Below are 26399 nucleotides of genomic sequence, written 5' to 3' on the forward strand. Positions count from 1 at the left end.
GGTGAGTGCTTATTTGTACCCTGGGTACCCCTGGAACTATAGCAGGGTGACTGTTACCCCAATGTTTCTATATATCTGTAACCTTGTTATGAGCTAAGGGGGCCCAGTCTGAAGGTCAGTTAGGGGGAGATTTGTGGGGTACATTTGAGACAACTTTATTTGTGTATTTGGGGCACAGGAGATATAGGCCAATTCGTATGATTATTTCTCACTGATCAGTTCAAGAAGAAGCACAGATACAAGATACAGTTGAAGGGGCATTTTGGTGTAAGTGGGAGGGGCATCAGCTGGTGGGTGGGGCAATGAAGAATTTATTATTAGAGATATAGAAGCTGAGTTTTCTCATTTTCAGTTCATTTCCTTTCAACTTCCATGGTTGCTAGGGTATGCAAGTCATAGCAACCACATTGTAGTTTAAATACCAATCTACATTTACATAAGAAAAAAGTTTGTCAAAAATATGGGGGGGGAGGATAACAGGGGAACAACCCCATGAATATGCCACAATAGTACTTCCCACAGCGTAGCAGGAATTGACTGTATGATTACCCCCCCTTTAATGAAGAACTTTTGTCTAAAAAAAAATGTCTAGAAATACTGTATTTAATAGAATGTACTTCAGTTGGCTCTGGGGAGAAGCCGAGTTTAGGGGGAATCAAGTAGAAAGTGGGGTTCACCTGTCATAGAAGCTGATGCTACAGGGCTGATTATGAATCAATTCTGCTGCAGACTGCACTGGTTTCTATGCTGTTATTTACAACTTTCATACAATTGTATCTGTGTATTTACTTTAGAATAAAGGTGCCGATACTTTCGTCTGCCGGGGTCTCCAAACAAACAGATCTCCCCCTGGATATGCCCATCAAAATGCAGGTGATATTGGTCCAGTCCGATCAATCATCTCTATGATTACAATGACGGACAAACAAGATGAAGACCCCATTATTGAGCTGATTTATGGCCAGATATTGGGTCTGGGAGGCCCAACTGAGAAGCCCATACACTGGCCAATAGGCGGCTCAATCTTCTGCCCGTGTGTGGCCACCTGAAGTCCTTAGTGACTCTGGGCTGGGGAGGGACACACAACACCATGTAATGACCCAAACGCAGTCATTCAGCTTCTCCCGCACACATTAGCCAATGGGACGATCTTGTTTATGTTCCAGTTTAGGTGAAGCCACTCCCCCTGCCCACGGGGGGGTCCTGCTGTCAGTCAGCAGAGAGAGAATTGTGGAAGGGGTGGGGCATGTGGCCAGGTTTTGGGTTAATTATAGTTTAATTATAACTGGGGCGTGGTAAAGCAAGGGGCCCCATTTCACTTGTCAGAGCCCACCACCCAGGGGTCCCAGATGAATGATGTGGCCCCATGATTACAGAGTGTGCCCTGCCTCCTGCCCAACCACGGGACCCTGTAGGTAAGAACCCGGGATTGACTTACCTAAAGAAGGTTAATACAACAGGAACCAGGTGAGGATATTGGGCCTCTCCCCACTGGTCACAACTGCCCCGTCCAGAGGTAAAACTGTCAGAGTGGGAAGGGGCAGTTGGGAAATCCCAACCTGGTCACCACTAGCACCCCCCAATATCCAACTCTTGTTGCCTTTGAAGCTGCACTTTAGTTTTCCCCCAAATCTCACCCTAAACTGTCCTCAGGTTGGGCCCCTCCAGTCGCTCCTTAGGGCCCCCATAGAGCCATATAACTGGTTCCCTTATACAAAGTGTGAGCAAACGATGAAGAGTCTCACCTGACCCAAAACCCGTCACCCAGAACAACCCAAAGGCTTTTCCACAACGGGTTTATTTGGATCCAAAAGGAACACACAAACATAAATAGAGACGCACATAAAGGGCAGATGCTATTGGCTGAACACAATTGGCCACACCCCCATGCCCAGCAGTACCCGCCCTCTCAGCTAAAAACATCAGGGTTAAAAAGAGCCGCACATAATTCCTGCCACATAAAATAAACACATTCAGGTCGCTCCCAGCAATGGGCAGTTAATGAGGGCAGTGGGTGGCGCCACCTCTGGCAGGTGCTGGAAGTACAAACATTATTTTAATGCACTTTTCTGTTGTCCCCACAAATAATGCACCATTACCCAGAATGCTCCTGTGGCCTGCAGGAAGGTGCAATGACGTTTATTAGGGACGGGCTATTCCTATAAGTCCTCTGGCCACTTGAAAGTTGCCCCTCAGTGTTAAACTCCCAGAACCTGCACCAGAGCCGGAACCTTGAGAAAAAAATCTGAGCCCCATTATCCTAACCCTACACCCCCATCCCCGTGGGTCAGTCCATTACATTGCAGTGTCCACAGGTAGGTCTGTGCACCTGAAGAGTGTCACTCCCTGACTCCGCCCTCACAGACACCATGTGACACAGAGTCCCAATCAGACCTTCTCTTCATTCCAGTCAGCGGCTCTTGCAGAAGATTTTGTGTTGGCGATTAAGTACCAGTGGGTCCCCGTGCCAGGCCTGTGCCAGGGAATCTCTGTCCATCTTACTGAGGCAATGAGACGCCAGTCTGAGTTCACACAGCGAGGAGGAGATGGCGTCCAAACAGGAGCTACTGAGGGGCCCGCGGATACTGCAGCCTGGGGGTGAAACACAAACCTCTGTCAGTACCTACCTCTCCCCATAGAGAACCTTCATTGTACAATGGATATACATATTCCCTGAGGTTAAATAAAAGTGGACCCAATACAGAGCCCTGTGGGACCCCACTAACAGGGTCGGACTGGGCCGACGGGAAAAAACCCGGTGGGCTCCGGCACTCATGAGCCCCCACAAGCCTAGACCCAATGCTACAGTCCGACCCTGCCCACTAAGAACCCTACTCCAAGCACAGAAAGTTCCACTGACAGCCACTCTCTGTACCCAATCCAGTAGCCAGTTTCCTATTCATGTGCCAACAGCATCACCCGGATCAACAGCAAATGTTTATGCTGTACCCTATCAAAAGCTTTGGCAAAACCCAAAAAACTACTGCACCCCAAATGTCAGAATCCTGCAGCCCCACTCTATTTAACTCCCCACCCCCCATGGATGTCAGACTTACTGGCCAATAATTGCCAGGCTGAGATCGTAATCCCTTTATAAATTTAGGAATGACATCAGCTTTCCTCCAACGCATAGGTACCTTACCAGATATAAGGGAGTCTGAGAAAATCAGAAATAGAGGCCAGGCTATAGTTGAACTACTACCCCAGGGTGTATTCCATGAAGCCCAGGCCCTGTGTTTTGCATACACAATATGTTCCTATTGAGTCTGATTTATTCCCTTTGTTTCTGCCCCTAGTGCTGAGCTGAAATGTGCACGGACTCTTCCCAACCCAAAGTCTCTCAGCTGCCCACCTACCTCTCTCTCATTAACTCACCTGTCAAGTTAAGGTCAACCATCTCTGTGTTCCGCTCTCCAATCCCCTCCAAGAGATATTCCAGCCCATCAGCACCAATGCCCGAATTCCCAGACAGGTCTATGGAGACCAAAGGAGGACAGACAGGGAGGCACCTGCCAGATAATTAGAATTAAAATCAAAATGTATGTTTGTCTGTTACCCACACCGCCATCTTTAGGCCCAAACTCTACATCCGCAGAGACGTGTTTATAGGTAGGTCCCACCTATGCCCAAAGTGAACGAATGGCAGTGCCATGTTTATGGGTCAGAGGCAGAACATACCTGGCGAGCTCCCGCACAGACACGTCAGTCAGGTGATTGCAGGAGAGGCTCAGATGAGACAAGACACATCCGTCCTGAACAAACAGAGGGAACAGTGAGTATTGGACCATTCCAACACAGAAGCACCATGAGCTTTATTAGCCTGGTAATTAATAGGGAGCTCCAGCAGTAACCCCAACCCCTACAGTAAAAGTGGGAGAGGGAGTTTCCATTCTACCCATAAACCCCAATTTGTACATAACAAGCGAGGGACGGGGGATGCCCCAAACACAAACCTGTGAGAGGTATCGGACCAACGGCTCAATCAGAAGACCCTCCTTATTCCCAGAAGCCACTGCTTTGATGTCCAACCTTGTTAATGTGTCAGGCGCCAGCGTCTTTAGGACAAGTTCCAAACCAGTGGAGCCCAGAGGATTGTGGGATAGGGAGAGGGTCCTTAGGTGCACAGCTCCTGGGACAGAGAAGAAGAGAGCCCCCTACAGTCTTCATGAAGTAACAAACTGGCGCTTAGTAATGCAGGGGACAAGCGATAACCCGGGTATAAAGAGGAGGGTCTCACCTCGGAAGGCTTCTGACAGTTGCATGCGGTACTGCTGTAAGAACTTGGCGGACAACTGGCAGCCCCTCAGGTGTAAAGTGCCGAGTACTGGGCAAGAGTGAAGAAGAAGAGCCAGTGGCTGGGACAGACCATCCCCAAGTGGGTTCACACTCAGGTCCAGATGCTCCAGGCTCTGGTGAGGGGAAGTGAATACGGTTACTAAGCAACACAAAACTAACAGCCTTACACAGCACTTCTAGTGTTAAAGAAGTCACCTTAAAGGGGCCGTCCTCCTGTGCGCCTGTTCTGTTGGCCAGCCTCCTGATGCCCTCGTGGGTGAGCCGGTTGGAGGAGAGATTGAGGTGGGTGAGGTTGGGCATTGTACTTAGCACTGCCAGCAGCTCCGACGCTTCCGTATCCCCCAGAAGATTGCCGCTGAGGTGCAGCTGGCGCAGGGAGTTCTGCAGCTTTAAGGCTCGGAGGAGGGGGCCGAGGGCTCGTGGGCGGAGAGACAGGTGGGAAAACGTTAGGCACGGGCTGCTTTCCTGACGCTCCAGGGCTTTTAGCAACAGGCCATTCTCCTCTGCAGGGAAACGTGTCGGACATCACAGAGGGATCGTGTACAAAAGGGAAGGGAGAGAGGGATAAAGGGTCAAAGAAAACACTGGCTGGGAGGAGTCAGAATTAAAACCCTGCCTATTCCCTTGTTCCCACAAATCTGTCAAAAAAGTGTCAAAGAAAGTTAAATCTTCCCTCCATGTCGTCTCTCTTCTCTCACCCAGAAACTCTCCCACAATTCCCTGCCTCTTCCTTAGCTGCCCCTGGTAACGCTGCTCCAAACACCCATCCCTTATATTCAATGCGGCAACTCACCCACAGCCAGGCTCTGGCAGGCCTTCTTGTAGCGCTCTGTGAGAGGGGGCAGGTCCCACGAATGCACCTCCGCCAGCACCTGAAAGCACCCACTTTAGTGAGATGGAGCACAAGTGGGGGATGGGAGGGAGAGGGGGAACATTGAGGTAGGCAGGGGTATAATACATAACTTTAGAAAAATAGTCCCAAAGCATGCTTGTAGATATAAAAATATAGGTTTATTCCATATTATAAAAAAATCAAACATTCCCCCTATGGTGCCTAACGCGTTTCATGCTTACCTAGCACTTAGTCATAGGCAATCTCTAACAAGTTAGTTGCTTCTGAACCTTAAGTATTGGCTCTCAAAGACCCTCCCCACAATATATATTATAATATGGAATAAACGTATATTTTTATATCTCCAAGCATGCTTTGGGACTATTTTTCTAAAGTTATGGTTGTACCTCTGCTTGGCCACTAGAGGTTCCCAGCGTGCTACAATAATCTTTACTACGCCTCTGATCCAAGGTAACTATATGTTTAGGGGTATAATACAGCCTTAGAGGCGACACTGACCTCCTCATTGCTCTGCAGCACATGTAGGATGAGATCTTGGGGAGCCAGTAGGGCCCCCTCTTTCTTCAGGGTGAGGCGAGGGAGGAGCCCGCAGCTCTGGTAGTAGCGCTGAGCAGCCTGGTCGGCCAACCACGAGATCTCCCGGCTCTCACCGTCACTGTGAAAGACAAGTTAGAACTCAAATTCTGGGCTCAACACCTTGAGACTCTCAGTGAGGTTCTGCTCACCTGTGAGGTATTGGGATCAGGAAGATGTTATCCTGTACTCTGACTCGCACTCTGATTGGTGGAGGCACGGTGGGATTTAGCATTACCCCGGTGGGCTGCAGAACAAAGCAAAACGTGAGTGAGACTCCATGTTATGGGTGGGATCGGCCTCAACATAAGAGGCAGGTCAACTCATGAAACTGGTCCTAGTGTGTGTGTGTATGTGTGAATATTAGATTGTAAGCTCCACTGGGTCAGGGACTGATAATAATGTATAACATCTGTAAGGAGCAGAGGAACGTGTTAGATAAATCAAGGATAATAAAATAAACTGCAGCTTATGCCATTTCCCATGGTGTCCCCCTACTATTAAGAACCTTAACTGCCCACCTGTATAATGATGGGACTCACCAGTCCTGAGGAATCTTTTGCCGAGCTGAGCAACCTGGTGGGGGCGCTCTCCTGCACACGGGAAATAAACGTGTTGTTCTGTACAGGGTCTTTTGTCCTTCCAACCACTGTCCTGTCCACTATTTGGGTCAGCTTGGTCTGGCGCGACCGTTTCTTGGACACAGAGAGCGAGCGAGTCGGCAGCTTTTCCCGGACACGGGGGAGTTGGGCTACCACATCACTCTCTTGGCTGCTAACTGGCGAATCCTCCTCTATGCTTGGAGTAAATGTGGGAGACCTGCACTGTCTCTTTCTGCTGCGTGAGGCCTCCTGGAGGTCATCTTCCAGCCAATCATCATCAAGGTACTCCTCGGATGGTACCAGAGCCATCTTGGATAGAGTGTCTTGAGTAAAGCTGGTTGGCTGTGCCAGAGACTGAGTAAGCAGCCGAGACTTGGCACTGCCCAAATCCCTCATGGCTTTCTGGTACTGCTCCATGCCGCTGTTGGGCAGCCTAGCTTGGTGGATTGGAAGGAAAGATGGATTCTCTGCCTCAGGTTCATCTAATGGTTCTCTTACAAGAGCAGAGTCTGACAGGGGCAATTTCCCCTCAAATCGAGGCCTCTTTTTAACAGGTTTTAATGGAGTCAAGAGCTGCTCAAATGGCTCCTCACTAAAATCCCCACCAGCTTGTGTGCTTGTGTAGATAGAAGGAGATGAGCTGAGAAAATCATCCTGCTCTTCATCTAGGGCTGAAAGTGGGACATTCTTGGGTAGGGTTGTCCTGTCGCTCCTCCTTCTCTCTCTATGAGGTTCAGTCCTTTCTTGATCAGCTCTGGAATCCCAGGAAGGAGCCAGTGAATCCGGCTGGGAGCCCTCGGCATCGAACAACTCGCTGTCCTGAAGGGTCTCCGGTTGAGAGGGTTCAGCAGCCACTGCAGAAAACAAGAAGGCAGAGAATAATCCCCAACAAGACCAGACAGTAGAGAAAGATTTAACTTATGAGACCGTCACCTTACAATATTACACTATCAAGTACAACACCCCTTAAAGGGGTTGTTCACCTTTAAATGAACTGTTAGTATGATGTAGCGAGGGATATTCTGAGACAGTTTGCAATTGGTTTTCATTTTTTTTATTTATTGTTTTTGCCCTATTTAGCACCTCTCCAGCTTGCCGTTTTAGCCATCTGGTTGCTAGGGTCCAAATTATCCTAGTAACCATGCACTGATTTGAATAAGAGACTGGAATATATATATATATAGGATAGGCCTGAATAAAAAAAAAAGTGTTATAATAATTAGCAGTAACAATACATGTTACAGAGCATGTTTTTTTAGATGGGGTCAGTGACCCCCATTTGAAAGCTGGAAAGAGTTAGAAGAGGGCAGATAATTAAAAAAAAAAAAAAAAAAAAAACATGAAGGCTAATCGAAAAGTTGCTTAGAAGTAGCCATTCTATAATATACTAAAAATTTACTTAAAGGTGATCGACCCCTTCAACCCCTCCGCTGACTCATACGGACTTTGATATTGTGAATTTCTACCCAAGGAGAAACAAAAGGGGGACCCTGGAGACTGTGGTCACGCTATACCCAAATAAATCTGCAGCCTTGATCTTCAATTTTGCACCCCCAGCTACCCACCAAAATCTTACCCCGGCCGGCGAGAGCTTCCCGCAGTAGGCTTTCAGTTTCCTTGCAGTTCTGCCTGGTCTCCTGATCCAGATGTTTCCCATAGGTACGGATCCATTCCTGGAGGCTTCCCAAAGGGGTGACACCCTATCGGTGGTACAAAGCAGAGTATTAAACAGACCAACTTCAGGCCTGCCAAATACATACTCCAGTATTAGGGTTAGGGGCTGTATAACATTTAGCAGCAGTGAAAGCATTACATTAACCTGCACTCGATGCAGTAGCATCACTGACAATATAGAGCAAATGAGAAGGAAGTGATGCAATAACACAGGAAGTGATGCAATAACACAGGAAGTGATGTAACAAGACACACACCTTGCCATTCTTCATAGTCACGGATGCACCTCGGCGGATTAGCAGCTGGGCCACGAGGAAGTTGCCACTGGACAGGGCGTCATGGAGGGGGGTGATACCCTCACACAAAGGCCCCCCCGGATCATTAATGTTTGTGCCTTTGTCCAATAGAATCTGCACAATTTCTGGAGAGAGAAGGGAATGGGAGGAGTTAGCAGTACTCTCGCTAAAAGTCTCCTGCCTTCATTTCTATATATTTCTCTATTTCTCACCCAAGTGGCCGTGGTTAGCAGCCTCATGGAGGGGGGTCCAGCCGCAGTAATCTCTGGGGGAGAGAGGATGGCCCTGCAAGGGAGCAACAATCATTGGCCAGTGACAGGAGAGTAGCACAGAATGACAGAATGGAGGAAACAATGGGACAAAAGTGATTGTTCATGGAAGGAAGAGCAGCGACACCCGGATCAATCAGGCTCAGTAAGTGGCGTTACCTTCTCTAGCAAAGACTTGACAAGCTTGATGTTGCCCTCAATACAGGCCCGATGCAGCACAGTCTCACCCTTCTCATTGCGCCGCTTCCACTGTCACATAAAGAAGCACAAAAGTAAGTGAAGAGTGTCCCAAAGAGCTTGCAATCTCCTTACAACCCCATCATTCCTCCAGCCCCGTCTTACCCGGTTTACTCTTCTCTTGCCAGGAACCAGTTTTTCATAGCCATCAAGATCCTCATCATCCTCTGCACAGAAGTGAAAATTCATCAAAAACAAAATCACTTTCCAGTTCACAGTTAAATAAACCACAAAATGGCTGATTATTTAAAGGAATACACGTTGCTTGCTTGGTCGGCTGGACACTTTGCAGCAATGCCATATTCCAAGGACAATTTTCCTCTAGCGAGTATTTGAATTAAAGTGTTCTTTCTGGGTAAAGGGATCAGAATAATGAATCCTGTGTAACAAATGGTCTTAAAGGGGCAGTCTGGCATTTAAAAAGGGATTGTGCAGTAAAAAACCTTTTTCTATTGTTTCAGTTATGAAATATATTTGGTTTGTGTAATTTCAGAATTGTGTAATAAACGGGGAAAAATCTGAAACGGGTAATAAAATCGTTCTACTCCTTGTTCACATGAGCAAAATTAAAACAAAGCAGCCAATAAGCGAGATTAACTCCATATAATCAGCTGCACCTTATCTGAAAGCCTGACAGGCTGCAGCTTGGGAAAGGGAGGGGTCTGTTTATACTTAGAGCTTCTCAGTTAAATAAATTGAACGAATAGTCAAAAAGGGGAGGAGGGGGATACCGGTCTCTTTTCTTGGGCTTTTGCGACTGCCGCCACTTCTTTCGTTGCTGGTGATGGCAGTTGCTGTGCATGGAGAGCTGGGAAGACTCATTGTTTCCGATGGAGTCAATAGGGCTGGCACCTAACAACGTGGCCACCCAGAAACATTCCTGTGTCAGTTCTAATGTTATATAATGGGACAACACTGACACAACAACATACATGTGTGACATTAGCCTGTGTTCAGCAATGGGGGGCACATGAGGGTGCAGGGGGCTGTCACAAGTGGTTGGCACAGGAATTAAAGGGGATGTAAAGTCAAAAAAAAATAATGAAATGCCCTTTTTACTTTCTTTAATGAAAAAGAAACCTATCCCCAATATACTTTAATTAAAAATGTGTACCGTTTTCATAACAAACCTTATGCAGTGAAATTCTCCCTTCATTTACTTGCTCTGACTGCTGTGGATAGGAAACTTCAGACAGTCCCTAACTGCTCTGCAGGGAAAGGATCATACTTTCCAACAGCAGGGGGGAGGGACTTCCCAGAACTCGAGCAGCTTTGTTTGTTTCCCTGTAGAACTGCCGGCGACCATGTAGAGATTCATATCTGCAGCAGTCAGAGCAAGTAAATGAAGGGGGGATTTCACTGCATACAGTCAGGTTGCCTATAAAAACTATACACATTTTTTTATTGGGGATAGGTTTCTTTTTTAGTTAATAAAGTAAAAATGGGATTTTATTTTTGCCTGTACATCCTCTGTTTCCAACTCCAGCTGCAGGGACAAAGATCATGGAGCCAGATTTAAACAGATAAACTGGGATTCTATTTGGAGGATTATTTTGCTGCAGCCACTGGTTCTGCAGAGTTGGAGAAAGTTTGTATTAAACAATAGAAAAACTATAAAATCCACATTAGATGACATGACAACACAGGAGCCAGTGCAGTCTGTATATTCTGATTATTAATCAGTCTTGTGTATCGGCTTCTGGCAGATATTATTTGACTTGTGCTGTTTTGATCATTTATGACGATCCCTAAGCAGCCCAGATCACACTGAGCATGTGCACAGTCTTGGTCTTGCAAAGATGTATAACAAAGTTACAAGATGGTGACCCCCTGTGGGCAACTTTGAAAGCATAAATCATTACTTTAATTAGGATTGTGGTGCACATTTTTATGTTTAGTATACAAAATACAGCATTTCTAGTATTATTTAGTTTCCCTTTAAGGGAGGTGGGAATAGATGACATGGCAAGAGAAAGTCTCAGACATGGGCTCGTTCTCACCGCTTTGTGACAGTTCCAAGTCGCTCTCCTGCAGAGGCTCACTATTCTCCATCTCCTCCTCTTCCTCACTGCACTCCCCACTGACTCCAGAACAAAGCTCCTGCAGTTTTGCCTCTGTGTCCCCCACTTCTGGGTCCCCCAACTTCTCCTGCAGGGCCAGCAATTGGCGGAGAACCTTCCTCTGGGAACCAAAACCAAAGACTCAGTTCCTATTCACTATATCCACCCCCAGGACTCACAGAAATGAAAGGTACAGGACAGACTTGGGAGTTACACCCTGAGATCTCGTTGTCGGGGAGTCGCTCACATTTCTGTCATGTGTGAAGATCATATGAACACAACAGCCAATCTGTTTTCTGAATGATATTCTCACCTTGCTTTTTTACCATTTATTAAAGGGGTAGTTCACCTTTAATTTGTCTTTTAGTTTAGTGTAGAGAGGGATATTCTGAGACAATTTGCAGATGGTTTTCATTCTTTATTATTTGTGGTTTTTGACTTGAGTTTTTTATTCAGCAGCTCTCCAGTTTGTAATTTCAGCCATTTGGTTGCTAGGGTCCAAATGACAATAGCAACCATACACTGATTTGAATAAGAGACTGGAATATGAATAGGAGAGGCCTGAATAGAAAGAGGAGGAATAAAAAGTGACCCCCTTTTAAAAGCTGGAAAGAGTCAGAAGAAAAAGGCAAACAATTACAAAAAAACTATACAACAATGAAGAATAATGGAAATGTTGCTTTAACTGGACATTCCGTAAGATACTAAAAGTTAACTTAAAGGTGAACCACCCCTTTAATACTTCTTAGACAACATAACCTGTGCATGTCTGTATGGGGCTATTAACAGAGAGCACATTACAATCAATCCCACACATGTCAAACACGCACACGCATGTACCTTGTATTCTGCCAGTCACATACCTACCTAACATAACAGAGGCGGAGTTCTAGTACATAACGTCAAACCAATGCCCCTCCCAGTCATACAATAAGCCCCGAAAAACACCTTTACACACTCACAACTGTAGCTTTAATGCCCAGAGACAGAGGCAGGGAGAGGATTCTCTAATTCTGCACATACACCACTGGGGCTGGACTGCACAATGGAGCAAGCAGACAGTCAGAATAAGCAGTGTCACTGAATGAGACAGTCAGAATAAGAAATGTCCTGGAGTGAGACAGTCAGAATAAGCAGGGTCATGCAGTGAGACAGAATATGCAGCGTCATAGAGTGAGACAGTCAGAATTAACAGTGTCCTGGAGAGGATAAACTCTACTTACCTGCAGCACAGTCTCTCCAGCCCGCCGGGCACACTGCAATGCACTGGAGAGGCAACTGTGTATGTCTCTGGGCTCTCGTCCGTCCTCTTCATAAGACAAAGCAATGTTCATCCAAGTCTTACATTCCTGGGGAAGGATAGAGACAATTCAAACACAGTTGGCTTGAGAAAACGCATGGCCATGGCTTGAGAAAATGTATTAAAAGCCAATGAGTAGCAGAGTGCTGCATTATGGGGTCACCCAGACAGCCACAAAGGGGTCACAAATAAACCCTGCACCATTTTCTAGGAAAGGAGAGGGAGGTTCATTGTGTGTCTGTCCATTTGCCCATTAAGTGTAATCTTCAGTGTCCAGACAGGCTTCCACAAAACTGCACCATCAGTTCTGACTTGTGCTCCAGACTAAGGAATGGTCTCTGGAAACTCAGTATGTTCAGAAAGACACAAGAAGATTTGCAGTTCCATTAAAGAAACAGTTCAGTGTAAAATTTAAAAACTGGGTAAATAGACAGGCTTTGTCAGCTCTCTAACTCTGAGTTAGTCAGTGACTATAAGGGGGGCCACATGGGACATAACTGTTCAGTGAGTTTGTAATTGATCCTCAGCATTCAGCTCAGATTCAAAAGCAACAGTTAGATCCCATGTGGCTCCCCCTCAAGTCGCTGATTGGTTACTGCCCAGTAACCAATCAGTGGAAAGCAAGAGAGCTGAACAGCAGGAAGTAGTGTTCTGGCTATTATGTTACACATCCACTCACTCCAGCCTTTATACATTACATTTTTCCCTATCTAACTATATTAGATACATTGTTTATTTTGCACAGCCTCTTTATTTACCCAGTTTTTATTTTTATACTGAACAATTTCTTTACATAACGAACTCACCTCAGATGGGTTTCCCTTCCTCAATTCCAGCTCGGCCTGGTAATGCTTCACAGCCTGTGTGTGTTCCTTCAGGTCAGTAAAGGTGGCAGCTAAGGACACGTGAATAACTGCCAGTTCCCGCTCCGGCTTCCCCAGGGACTCAGCACAGTTGAGCTGGGACAAGGGGAGAATTATGAGAAGAGTAACAAGATGGCAGCAGCCAAGAACAGTCCAATTAAAACTATACAGCAACCAGAGCCATAGGGCAATGGAATTGTGGGTATGTGGTACCTACCTGCATTTTGTAGTACTCAATGGCTCTGGTGTAGCAGCCAACTTTACAATAGAGGTCCCCCAGCTGCTCATAGAGACACAGCGCCCCCTGCTGATCCTCTTCACTCAGCTCAGACAAGGCCTCCTCCACTCGACAACCTTTCATCGCTGCGGGAGAGGAGTCAGGTATTCACATGAAAGGGACAATTTAGGGTAAGAGGAGGGGCTGCACATTATCTTGTGTAGAAGAACATAGGGGTGAGTAGAAAGGGACGGAATAAAACAGCTCTCCCTGTGTAACAAAGTATCCTGCGCACCTTCCTGCCAGCCTATTCCAAATCCTCTCTGACCTGCAATATCTCTGCATTCAGATTCATATCATTCAGTCTTACGAAAACTGTGGGCCCAGACACATTAAGTGAGGCACAAGCCAGAAACCAATGTGAGAGGGAATGTGTATCCGGGAAATCTCTTTGCACCAGGATGTTATTTCTCCCTATTAAACATCTCCCCTGTATCTGCTCTCTCAGTGTCAGACATTAGAGAGGAGACAACGGTCGGAGGCTTTTACCGTATTTAAGGTTCCTGCGCACAATGTCTCTGTCCGTCAGATCCCGAAAGCCAAGGAGAAAGGATTTTTTGAGGGAGCGTTTTCCAGCAGATAAATCCCCCAGGGACAGTAAGACCTGGAAGAGATGAGGGATACAATTCATGGCATTCAGATAGTGATATCCCATGTTCTGGACTTACAGTTTTATAATTTGTGCCCCCAATAAAATCTATACTTTCCCCCAGGAACTCACGGACGCCCCCTACCTGACCGATGCTGCTGTAGCATTCACTCTCCATATGTTTGTCCCGCATGCGGCGGGCGCATTCCCGAGCTGCCTCCCAGCACCTAATGGCCTTGGAATGTTCCTTATTGCGCATGTGGATCCCGGCCAGAGTGAAGTTGGCTCGATACAGGTCCTCAAACAGCTGGTTCTGCCTGTAGGAGGCCACAGAAACCAGAAGAGAGTATTTGCCATGTTAGTGGTTGGGCTCACGGACATTCAATAAAAGCCACAAACACACGGACGGAGCTGCTGCAGGAAGCCCAGACTTACAGACAAGGGGGGCAAGTCACTCACATGCACTGCGGGAATCCATGGAACATTAGCAGAGACAGAGAGAAGGGACTGGTGTGTGGGAAAGTGACTGTGCAGAGAGGGATCTGGCTGGGAGACAGGTAATGAGAGTGTGCATGGAGGCATGAGGGCTGGGGCCACAAAAAGACAGACAGACGTACTCAGATATAAAGACACTTTTCCGGATGTAGAAGCTGCACTTGTCAGTCCGTTTCAGTTGATCGTACAGGAGACCCAGATTGAGGTAGAGTCGAGCTCTCATCTCATTCAGCTCTCGCACTGAGACCTTTCCTACATGACAAATAATCTGTACAAATAATCTGCACAGAGAAACCCCCAATTCTCCAGGTCAGTATATAGTTCCAGGCATTACTGCAAGGGTCAGCCCCTCCCACTATATCCTCCTGAGCTACAGTGCAAGGGTCAGCCCCTCCCACCATATCCTCCTGAACTACAGTGCAAGGGTCAGCCCCTCCCACCATATCCTCCTGAACTACAGTGCAAGGGTCAGCCCCTCCCACCATATCCTCCTGAACTACAGTGCAAGGGTCAGCCCCTCCCACCATATCCTCCTGAGCTACAGTGCAAGGGTCAGCCCCTCCCACCATATCCTCCTGAGCTACAGTGCAAGGGTTAGCCCCTCCCACCATATCCTCCTGAGCTACAGTGCAAGGGTCAGCCCCTCCCACCATATCCTCCTGAGCTACAGTGCAAGGGTCAGCCCCTCCCACCATATCCTCCTTAGCTACAGTGCAAGGGTCAGCCCCTCCCACCATATCCTCCTGAGCTACAGTGCAAAGGTCAGCCCCTCCCACCATCATCCAACCTGTGTCATCCATTAGAACAAAGGCCAAATTACCCCCAATGAGCCATATTCTGATTGGATAAGTGATAGCCCTGACACACCATTCAAGCCTATTGGATTCCAGACCAGATAAAATGAACACAAGCCAAGTACTTTGCTCCTCACCCTCCAGCTTCTCATCCACAATGGCCAGGCTCTTCAGGAAAGCTTCCTCTGCAGGTCCCTTGGCTTCGTCGGCTCGGCCCGTGTCACACATATACAGGTAGGTGCGGCCGATGGTGGCCAGGGCTCTCTGCTCCTCGACATCAGAACAAACAGAACGAGCTAGATCCAAATGGAGCCGCTGGTGCTGTAGAAAAGGAGCAGCTCACACATAGTGTCTCTCCATTCAAGGGTCCTACACAGACAGTCTCCAAACAGACCCCCACAGCCGCCCACAAAATAAAAGCCATAGCTTCACGCCGATACCAAGACTTACCTTCAGTGCTGCCTCAAAGTTCCCCAACTCAGCAAAACACTCTCCAATTTTCCGATTGGCTATAGCACAGCCAATCACATCAGCTAACCCCTCGCAGATCACCCGCTCCTGCCGATGTTCCTCTATAGCCTCCCGGTACTGACCTATTGGAGAAAGAGAGGGAAACACATTACATAACTTTCCCCACTTCCGTTATGTCTCCCGGTCACTCTCTGATGCGCAGAATTAGTCAGAAATAGTCAGTAGGGGTGGGAATAGTAGAGGGGTACAGGGGTACAGACCTGCTGGTAGAATGGTCACTGTCAGGAGACAAGGGCAAATATTAAGGCAACGTCAAGCAAATCAACAATGTCTCTCATTTAACTGTACAAGTATGGGATCTATTATCCAGAAAAATCGGGACCTGGGGTTTTCTCAGATAAGGGATCTTTCTGCAATTTGGATCTCTATACTTTGATACTAAAAAATAGTTTAAACATTAAAGGGATTCTGTCATGATTTTTATGATGTCGTTTTTATTTCTAAATGACACTGTTTACACTGCAAATAATTCACTGTACAATATAAAATGTCATTCCTGAAGCAGCAAGTGTATTTAGTTGTAATATTGGTGTGTAGGTGCATCTCAGCTCATTTTGCCTGGTCATGTGATTTCAGAAAGAGCCAGCACTTTAGGATGGAACTGCTTTCTGGCAGCCTGTTGTTTCTCCTACTCAATGTAACAATGTGTCTCAGTGGGACCTGGATTTTACTATTGAGTGCTGTTCTTAGATCTACCAGGCAGCTGTTATCTTGTGTTAGGGAGCTGCTATCTGGTTCCCATTGTTCTGTTGTTTGGCTGCTGGGGGGGGGGGAAGGGAGGAGGTGATATCACTCCAACTTGCAGTACAGCAGTAAAGAGAGACTGAAGTTTATCAGAGCACAAGTCACATGACTGGGGGCAGCTGGGAAATTGACAATATGTCTAGCCCCATGTCAGATTTCAAAATTAAATATAATAATATCAGGTTGCTCTTTTGAAAATTGGATTTCAGTGAAGAATTCTGCTGGAGCAGCACTATTAACTGATGTGTTTTGAAAAACACACGTTTCTGATGACATGATCCCTTTTAATATATCCAATATGTTTTACCACCAATAAAGATGAATTATATACTGTATTCGTTTGAACCAAGTACAAGGTACTGTTTTATTACACAGAAAATGAAATCATTTTTAAAATTGGGAATGATTTGATTAAGATGGAGTCTATTGAGAGATGGTCTTCCTGTAATTTGGAGTTTTCTGGATAATGGGTTTTCTGAATAGCAAATCCCCTGCCTGTATGTATGTATGTATGTATATACTGTATATATGACCAGCACACTCATTTCTTCAATCACCAAAATTTTATTGCAACATCACTGTGTAGCCAACGTTTCGCCTCACATTGGGGCCTTTATCAAGGATAAAGTGCTAGAGCTAAACCCTTGATACACTTGATAAAGAGCGATGATGCTCGAAACATGTCGTGTTTGTGATTAAAGGCACTTTGTGCAGCAGTACTTCTGCGCTTATTTTGTACCCATACCTATTACTGGATTTACTAGAGCTATACCCATAATACCCCCAAAAAGGCACCAAAATGACATCACTACAAAGTCCATTATGTCATTGGTGCAGATAATTGAAATCTATTGATGAAAACACAGTAATTATTACACTATTAGGTGTCACCAGGCTGCAGTGAAAACAAATCTGTGTATTTAGTCCATTTAAATGAAAATGTGAAGAGTTAAATGTTACTTACGTTGTTTCCAGAATCAGCAGAACCTGTAGACAAACGAGGCTGATCTCACCCACTTGTAACATTTGTTTCAATCTTTAAGGAAACAAACATTTCTCATTTTCATACAATGTCAATAGTAAAGAGCTGCCGGTAGAACTGGAAGAAAATCACTTTAGTCCCTCAGGTGCCACTCAGTCCAGTTTGTGGATCCAGAATGTTTCCCTTTTTAATTATCTATTGTCATAATCACCAGCCCTTGTTCTTTTGGGGACGTGTTTCATTGGCATTTATCTGAATGTTATCTGAACTCTTTTCTTTTTTGTCTGGATCCAATGCTGCTCATATACTTGATCTATACATTGTCATTCTCTCTTTAACTGGTTTTCCTGCAGTTGATCAACATTTAATAAAGTACATAATGTTGGGCTCTCAGCTGCTTTTTGACTTTCAAGTAATTGTCTTTTCTTTTCTACCGGCAGCTCTTTACTATTGGCCTTGTATGAAAATGAGAAATGTTTGTTTCCTTAAAGATTGAAACAAATGTTACAAGTGGGTGAGATCAGCCTCGTTTGTCTACAGGTTCTGTTATTGTATCTGCTGATTCTGGAAACAACGTAAGTAACATTTAACTCTTCACATTTTCATTTAAATGGACTAAATACACAGATTTGTTTTCACTGCAGCCTGGTGACACCTAATAGTGTAATAATTACTGTGTTTTCATCAATAGATTTCAATTATCTGCACCAATGACATAATGGACTTTGTAGTGATGTCATTTTGGTGCCTTTTTTTGGGGGGGTTTTATGGGTATATAAACTGTTAATTTATCACTAGCACTTTATCCTTGATAAAGGCCCCAATGTGGGGTGAAACGTTGGCTACACAGTGATGTTGCAATAAAATATTGGTGATTGAAGAAATGAGTGTACTGGTCCATCTTCAACTTTTATATAACAATAATTAACCAAGCACAAGAGTGTATAACGTGGAGAGAGTACGGGTACCTCCGGAATCATTGTGTATATATATCACAGAACAACCCCTCAGTGACTTCTAATATCCTTATCATTTACAGTAGGGGGTACATTATCCCTTATAATACATGAGTGATACTCAGAGTTCCCTGTATAACTCAGCCTGCAGCCTTGTGCCTTTATATGGTCACAGAACAACCCCTCAGTGACTTCTAATATCCTTATCATTTACAGTAGGGGGTACATTATCCCTTATAATACATAAGTGATACTCAGAGTTCCCTGTATAACTCAGCCTGCAGCCTTGTGCCTTTATATGGTCACAGAACAACCCCTCAGTGACTTCTAATATCCTTATCATTTACAGTAGGGGGTACATTATCCCTTATAATACATGAGTGATACTCAGAGTTCCCTGTATAACTCAGCCTGCAGCCTTGTGCCTTTATATGGTCACAGAACAACCCCTCAGTGACTTCTAATATCCTTATCATTTACAGTAGGGGGTACATTATCCCTTATAATACATGAGTGATACTCAGAGTTCCCTGTATAACTCAGCCTGCAGCCTTGTGCCTTTATATGGTCACAGAACAACCTCTCAGTGACTTCTAATATCCTTATAATTTACAGTAGGGGGTACATTATCCTTTATAATAATGTACATGAGTGATACTCAGATTTGGTTTCCATTTAAGAGAGCCCCAGTAGATTATTAATCTGCTACTAAGGAGGCAACTCTTGACTTCTGGGAGGATACAAAGAGAGGGCAGAATAGAGGATATATGGGGGCTCATATCTGTCAATATAAGGGGTTTAATAAAATCATTCCCAGCATGACCTGCCTGAATATTATATATTTCATATTAACTGGGTATACAGCAACAAACATTGAACTCAAACAGTTTTTTTTTTCCTAAACTTTTCGGTAACAGGTTAAGGTTGGTATAAAACACAACTGCCAGTCCCACCCATACTGACAACAGGACCCTACTTAACCCCCAGGATTGTTAAAAGACTGAGCAATTGTTACTGTGGTGCAGCTATTCAAAAAGGGATCTTGTTCTCAGCATGAAAACTATAGGCCAGTAAGTCTGATGTCAGTAGAAGTAAAGCTTTTGGAAGGGGTAATAAGGAATGAGATGCTTGACTACCTTGAACATCAAAATGAGTAATGAGACTGGGCCAATGTTGTTTTATGTGTAATAGATGTCGCTAAACTACTTTGATTCCCTTTCATGAAAAAATGAGCAGGGACCTGGATTCTGGGATGGCAGTGGATGTGATTTACTTAGACTTTGCTAAAGCATTTGATACAGTGTCACACAGAAGGTTACTGGTTAAATGAAGGAATGTTGGCCTGGAACATAGTATTTGTACCTGGATAGAGAACTGGCTAAAAGATAGACTACAAAGAGTGGTGGTAAATGGAACATTTTCTAATTGGACCAGTGTTGTTAGTGGAGTACCGCAGGGCTCTGTACTAGGTCCCTTGCTTTTCAACTTGTTTATTAATGACCTGGAGGTGGCCATTGAAAGTACTGTTTCTATTTGTGCAGATGAGACTAAATTGTGCAGAACTATAGGTTCCATGCAGGATGCTGCCACTTTGCACAGTGATTTGTCTAAACTGGAAAACTGGGCAGCAAACTGGAAAATGAGGTTCAATGTTGATAAATGCAGGTTATGCACTTTGACAGAATGAACAGAAATGAAAGTCATGGGCTGGGGAAGAAACTTGATGGTCACATTGAAACAACATGAAATAAATATGTGGAAATGAGTGAAAGGCCCAGGAATAATAATAATAAATAATAATAAAACTCACCAGTGCGGCCCAGGAGCTCCCCCAGCTGGTTACACACGGACGCCTCCTCCTTTAGGTTGTGGGACCTCTGAGCTTTGCATTTTGCCTTCTCTAGTTCTGGGGCAAAAGCAACACAATGTTACAGCACTGGGGGCCTCATCTCCCTCATTCTGTTGGTATGTGGGGGGGGTGAGAGCGGTCGGTAATATAGAATGGGGGGGAGCTCTGTCGGTACTGTGGGGGGAGATTCTGTTGGGTCAATATTGGGGGGAGATCTGTTGGTATGTGGGGGATTATCTGTTGGTATGTGGGGGGAGAATCTGTTGGTAATGTGGGGGGGAGATCTGTTGGTATATGGGGGGGAGATGCTGTTGGTATATAGGGGGGAATGATCTTGTTGTATAGTGGGGGGAGATCTGTTGGTATGTGGGGGAAGATTCAGTTGGGTATGTGGGGGGAGAGATCTGTTGGTATGTGGGGGGGGGAGATCTGTTTGGTATATTGGGGGGAGATCTGTTGTATATGGGGGGAGGATTCTGGTTTGGGTATATGGGTGGGAGAATCCTGTTGGTTATGTGGAGGGGGAGATCTGTTGGTATATAGGAGGTGAGATCTGTTGGTATGTGGAGGGGAGATCTGTTGGTCATATGGGAGAGTGAGATCTGTTTGGTACTGTGGGGGGAGATGCTGTTGGTATTATGGGGGGATGATCTTGGTATGTGGGGGAGATCTGTTTGGCTAATGTGGGGGGAGATCCTGTTGGTATGTGGGGGGAGATCTGTTGGTATGTGTGGGGGGGGAGATCTGTTTGGTATATTTGGGGGAGATCTGTTGGTATGTGGGGGGAGAATCTGTTGTTATGCTGGGGGGGGATCTGTTGGGTGGGGGGAGATCTGTTGGTATGTGGGGGGAGATCTGTTGGTATGTGGGGGGAGATCTGTTGGTATGTGGGGGGGAGATCTGTTGGTATATTGGGGGGAGATCTGTTGGTATGTGGGGGGAGATCTGTTGGATGTGGGGGGGGGGGAGATCTGTTGGTATGTTGGGGGGGAGATCTGTTGGTATATGTGGGGGGAGATCTGTTGGTATATGTGGGGGGAGGATCTGTTGGTATGTGGGGGGGAGATCTGTTGTATGTGGGGGAGATCTGTTGGTATATGGGGGGATCTGTTGGTATTGGGGGGAGATCTGGGGGGGAGATCTGTTGTATATGGAGGGAGATCTGTTGGTGGGGGGGAGATCTGTTGGGGGGGGGAGATCTGTTGGTATATTGGGGGGGGAGATCTGTTGGTATGTGGGGGGAGATCTGTTGGTATGTGGGGGGGGAGATCTGTTGGTATATGGGGGGGAGATTGTTGGTATATGGGGGGAGATCTGTTGGTATTGGGGGGGAGATCTGTTGGTATATGGGGGGGAGATCTGTTGGTATATGGGGGAGATCTGTTGGTATTGGGGGGGGAGATCTGTTGGTATATGGGGGGGAGATCTGTTGGTATATGGGGGGAGATCTGTTGGTATATGGGGGGGAGATCTGTTGGTATATGGGGGAGATCTGGTATGGGGGGGGAGATTGTTGGTATGGGGGGAGATCTGTTGGTATGTGGGGGGGGAGATCTGTTGGTATATGGGGGGGAGAATCTGTTGGTCATGTGGGGGGAGATCTGTTGGTAAACCTGTGGGGGGGGAGATCTGTTGGTATATGGGGGAGGAGATCTGTTGGTATAGTGGGGGGGAATCTGTTGGTATATGGGGGGGAGATCTGTTGGTATATGGGGGGGGAGATCTGTTGGTATATGGGGGGAGATCTGTTGGTATGTGGGGGGAGATCTGTTTGGTATATGGGGGGAGAATCTGTTGGTATATGGGGGGAGAATCTGTTTGGTATATGGGGGGGAGATCTGTTGGTATGGTGGGGGAGATCTGTTTGGTATGTGGGGGGAGATCTGTTGGTATGTGGGGGGGATCTGTTGTATATGGGGGGATCTGTTGGTATATGGGGGGGATCTGTTGGTATATGGGGGGGGGATCTGTTGGTATATGGGGGGATCTGTGGTATATGGGGGGGAGATCGTTGGTATGTGGGGGGAAGATCTGTTGGTATGTGGGGGGGGATCTGTTGGTATAATGGGGGGATCTGTTGGTATATGGGGGGATCTGTTGGTATAGATGGGGGGATCTGTTGGTATATGGGGGGGATCTGTCGGTATGGGGGGGATCTGTCGGTATGTGGGGGGGGAGATGATTTATATAAATGAGTTCGTTTCAGGAGAAGAGAAGAAGGAGCCGATACTCACGTTTAATTTCCCGCTCACTCATTCTCTGCGCCTCAAATCGCCTCAATCACTTACTTCCCGTCCCGCGCTCTCTTCTAACAAACTCCGCCTCGAATGTGCATAAAGCAACTGTGATTGGGCGCGATACAACATGACTGTTCGTTAATTGGAGGAAAGAGGCGTCAATCGAACACGAACGACCTGTAAGAGAACTCAGTCGAATACTAGAGACGGCATTGGCTCACGAGTGTTTTCATGTAACCAATAGAGTATATGTGAGGGTGCTCAATCGCTTGTCATGTGATCAAACATTTCCGTGATTGGTTAAAGGACAGCCAATCGTATCTCAATTGTCTACTCCTAGCAACGGTCTTTTGGAGCGCGCGGTTTGACCGTGTCATCTCACGTCTTGAACTATGTTGTTTACGGAAATATCCCGTGACACTTCCTCACCTATCAGCGTTTCGTAGCGACTCTGGCTCCTCCCCTGGGTAGAATTGGCGCCAAGGTGTCGTCGCTAAGTGAGTGTCACGAGTGTTTGTGGGTCAGAGTCACTGGAGTGAAAAGGCTTTTGATTGTGGGCGGGTTTGTGACTCGGATCAAAAGAATTCGACTTGTTTCTTGTCACAGGGAAACCAAAAGTGAGTATTGACCCTCAATGTCAGTGTTTAGCTGATGTCACGTGACCAGGGTCAGATTGGGCTGGTGGGACCCAGAGAAAAACCTGTTGGGCCCACTCTGACCCCACTCTGACCCCACTCTGACCCACCTCCCAACATTTTGGAAGTAAAAAGAGGGACAAAAAAATTTTCCGCACATAGCGCAGCAATTTGTTTGACCACACCCCTTTCTGTGGCCACACCCCCTAATTACCATGTTCATTTTACAGAATTTGGCAGGTTATGAAAGTTTGAAAATATTTCTCCTTATCTAAACTGTGTTTTTGTGTCTCAAAATTGTTACAAAGTATCTTATTTGCACCTGTTAGCTGTTCTGGGCTCTCTGCTAAAAGCCAATTGAGTGAGAAACTTTGTTTCTTTTTCTGGCTGTTCAGTGCAGAGAAAAGAGGGACTTTCCAGTACAAATGAGGGACTGCGGGTTGAGCTGTCAAAAGAGGGACTGTCCCTCCGAAAAAGGGACAGTTGGGAGGTATGTTCTGACCCCGTGTATAACTGAGGCGTTTGGACTTTATTTCTCAGTTCAGAGGTGCCCCATTGGCAGAGTCTCAGTGGATATGAGGGGGGGGTCTATCAGTTTTGCACATCCGGGTGCCGCCATTTTCCCCCCATTCCTCTTTGCACAGCTGCTCAGACTGTCAGGTGACTGGGGGGGGGCAGCCATGAATTTCCTCAGGATTTCACTGTATTTGCCGCATTCTCTCCCCATTCTCACCTCCAACACTTTCCCTGTGCATAAAAGAACCCACAAACATGATGTCAACCTGTGTCACATGGGAGGGGGCGTCTGTATGAAGATGGTGCCTGACAGTTGGTGCCAAACATGACATTTAGTCTGATGGACAAACAGTTTAGTTTTGATGCCATTGGGCCATAGAACCTTTTCCCAGTTGCCTTCAGAAGTTTCCCACTTACTTTGTGTAGTTGAGACACTGTGTGAGTTTAGTTACCAGTGGTGGAAGTGCCGTACAGCAGACCCTGTGGCTGTAATTCATTGTAATTGTAATTAAAGGGATCCTGTCATCGGAAAACATGTTTTTTCCAAAACACATCAGTTAATAGTGCTGCTCCAGCAGAATTCTGCACTGAAATCCATTTCTCAAAAGAGCAAACAGATTTTTTTATATTTAATTTTGAAATCTGACATGGGGCTAGATATATTGTCAATTTCCCAGCTGCCCCCAGTCATGTGACTTGTGCCTGCACTTTAGGAGAGAAATGCTTTCTGTTTTTCCTTCTCAATGTAACTGAATGTGTCTCAGTGGGACCTGGATTTTACTATTGAGTGTTGTTCTTAGATCTACGAGGCAGCTGTTATCTTGTGTTAGGGAGCTGCTATCTGGTTACCTTCCCATTGTTCTTTTGTTTGGCTGCTGGGGGGGGGGGGTTGATGTCACTCCAACTTGCAGTACAGCAGTAAAGAGTGACTGAAGTTTATCAGAGCACAAGTCACATGACTTGGGGCAGCTGGGAAATTGACAATATGTCTAGTCCCATGTCAGATTTCAAAATTGAATATAAAAAAATCAGTTTGCTCTTTTGAGAAATGGATTTCAGTGCAGAATTCTGCTGGAGCAGCACTATTAACGGATTCATTTTGAATTTTTTTTTTTCCCATGACAGTATCCCTTTAAGGACCTGTTCCCACGTCACACAACGTCTGGCCGTATCTCGTGTGCACAGGAATGAGAGGAGGGGGATTGGGAACTACATGAATTAAACTCAGCAGACCCCAAACTCCTCACTCACCTGTCCACCTAAACACACGCTCTAACCTGACGCATTTCGATATTTCCACCTACAACATCCTACTAATGTGTCTTTGCCCCGTGGCTCTTAATTGCCGTGTATTTAAACGTATTCACTATTATTTATTTCAATGTTTATCCTGTAACATTGTACATCGTTGTGTATCCCAGTGGCACTTTGTGAATCAAGTGCTGCATACGTTACACATACACACAGATTTCATACACACGGAGAACACGGCAAAACACCGTTTACCTGTGTTAGGGTCACCCAGAAGTACAAGAAGGGATGTGAGCTGCAGGAAGATTACATGCAGGAGAACAGACGCAGACCAGGAGTCTTATTTGTTCTGTTCTACCATATTGGTGGACAGACCATTTATTTATAGGTCGAGTACATACACAATTAGTTCATGATTATGCTTTAAGGTGGGTTAGGGTGGTTTCCCACCATAACCAATTAGAGAAGAGTATTTACAGTGGTGTGAAAAACTATTTGCCCCCTTCCTGATTTCTTATTCTTTTGCATGTTTGTCACACAAAATGTTTCTGATCATCAAACACATTTAACTATTAGTCAAAGATAACACAAGTAAACATAAAATGCAGTTTTTAAATGAGGGTTTTTATTATTTAGGGAGAAAAGAAATCCAAACCTGTGTGAAAAAGTAATTGCCCCCTGAACCTAATAACTGGTTGGGCCACCCTTAGCAGCAATAACTGCAATCAAGCGTTTGCGATAACTTGCAACGAGTCTTTTACAGCGCTCTGGAGGAATTTTGGCCCACTCATCTTTGCAGAATTGTTGTAATTCAGCTTTATTTGAGGGTTTTCTAGCATGAAGCGCCTTTTTAAGGTCATGCCACAACATCTCAATAGGATTCAGGTCAGGACTTTGACTAGGCCACTCCAAAGTCTTCATTTTGTTTTTCTTCAGCCATTCAGAGGTGGATTTGCTGGTGTGTTTTGGCTCATTGTCCTGCTGCAGCACCAAGATCGCTTCAGCTTGAGTTGATGAACAGATGGCCGGACATTCTCCTTCAGGATTTTTTGGTAGACAGTAGAATTCATGGTTCCATCTATCACAGCAAGTCTTCCAGGTCCTGAAGCAGCAAAACAAGCCCAGACCATCACACTACCACCACCATATTTTACTGTTGGTATGATGTTCTTTTTCTGAAATGCTGTGTTACTTTTACGCCAGATGTAACGGGACGCGCACCTTCCAAAAAGTTCAACTTTTGTCTCCTCGGTCCACAAGGTATTTTCCCAAAAGTCTTGGCAATCATTGAGATGTTTTTTAGCAAAATTGAGACGAGCCTTAATGTTCTTTTTGCTTAAAGGAAAACTATACCCCCAAAATGAATACTTAAGCAACAGATAGTTTATATCAAATTGAATGACATATTAAAGAATCTTACCAAACTGGAATATATATTTACATAAATATTGCCCTTTTACATCTCTTGCTTTGAGCCACCATTTCGTGACTCTATCTGTGCTGCCTCAGAGATCACCTGA

The 26399-nt window shown here is 45.6% G+C and overlaps 1 protein-coding gene across 4 annotated transcripts; it reads right to left on the reverse strand.

Annotated features, from left to right (window-relative positions):
• Positions 1-1782: 1782 nt before the first annotated feature.
• On the reverse strand, positions 1783-22845 carry LOC108719487 (tonsoku-like protein). 4 transcript variants are annotated; one of them, XM_041567010.1, is made up of 26 exons: positions 22475-22845; positions 20202-20297; positions 15629-15771; positions 15316-15499; positions 14507-14636; positions 14035-14206; positions 13790-13904; positions 13241-13386; positions 12967-13119; positions 12084-12209; positions 10801-10981; positions 8906-8967; positions 8723-8812; positions 8507-8579; positions 8256-8419; positions 7901-8024; positions 6244-7178; positions 5875-5969; positions 5648-5804; positions 5090-5168; positions 4492-4799; positions 4238-4409; positions 3954-4126; positions 3679-3752; positions 3376-3509; positions 1783-2592 (listed from the first exon to the last, which is right to left on the reverse strand). In XM_041567010.1, exons 1-26 carry the CDS (start codon positions 22494-22496, stop codon positions 2411-2413), a joined length of 4290 nt encoding a protein of 1429 aa, XP_041422944.1. In that variant the 5' UTR covers positions 22497-22845; the 3' UTR covers positions 1783-2410. The 4 variants fall into 4 exon arrangements, with proteins under 4 accessions (XP_041422944.1, XP_041422943.1, XP_018123841.1 ...); XM_041567009.1 differs by having other exon boundaries at positions 3954-4129; positions 22475-22841; XM_018268352.2 differs by having other exon boundaries at positions 3954-4129; positions 6265-7178; positions 22475-22838.
• Between the last annotated feature and the right edge of the window lie 3554 nt (positions 22846-26399).

Source organism: Xenopus laevis, chromosome 6L (genome assembly GCF_017654675.1).
Source record: "Xenopus laevis strain J_2021 chromosome 6L, Xenopus_laevis_v10.1, whole genome shotgun sequence".
NCBI classification, from domain to species: Eukaryota; Metazoa; Chordata; class Amphibia; order Anura; family Pipidae; genus Xenopus; species Xenopus laevis.

Excerpts from the sequence above, each read along its gene's own strand:
- LOC108719487 (XM_041567009.1), bottom strand. The coding sequence starts at position 22,496 with ATGAGTGAGCGGGAAATTAAAC. Across the intron at positions 8,580-8,722 it reads TCAAGTCTTTGCTAGAGAAG|GGCCATCCTCTCTCCCCCAG; the intron begins GTAACGCCACTT and ends GCTCCCTTGCAG. Across the intron at positions 5,970-6,243 it reads TGAGTCCCATCATTATACAG|CCCACCGGGGTAATGCTAAA; the intron begins GTGGGCAGTTAA and ends TTTGTTCTGCAG.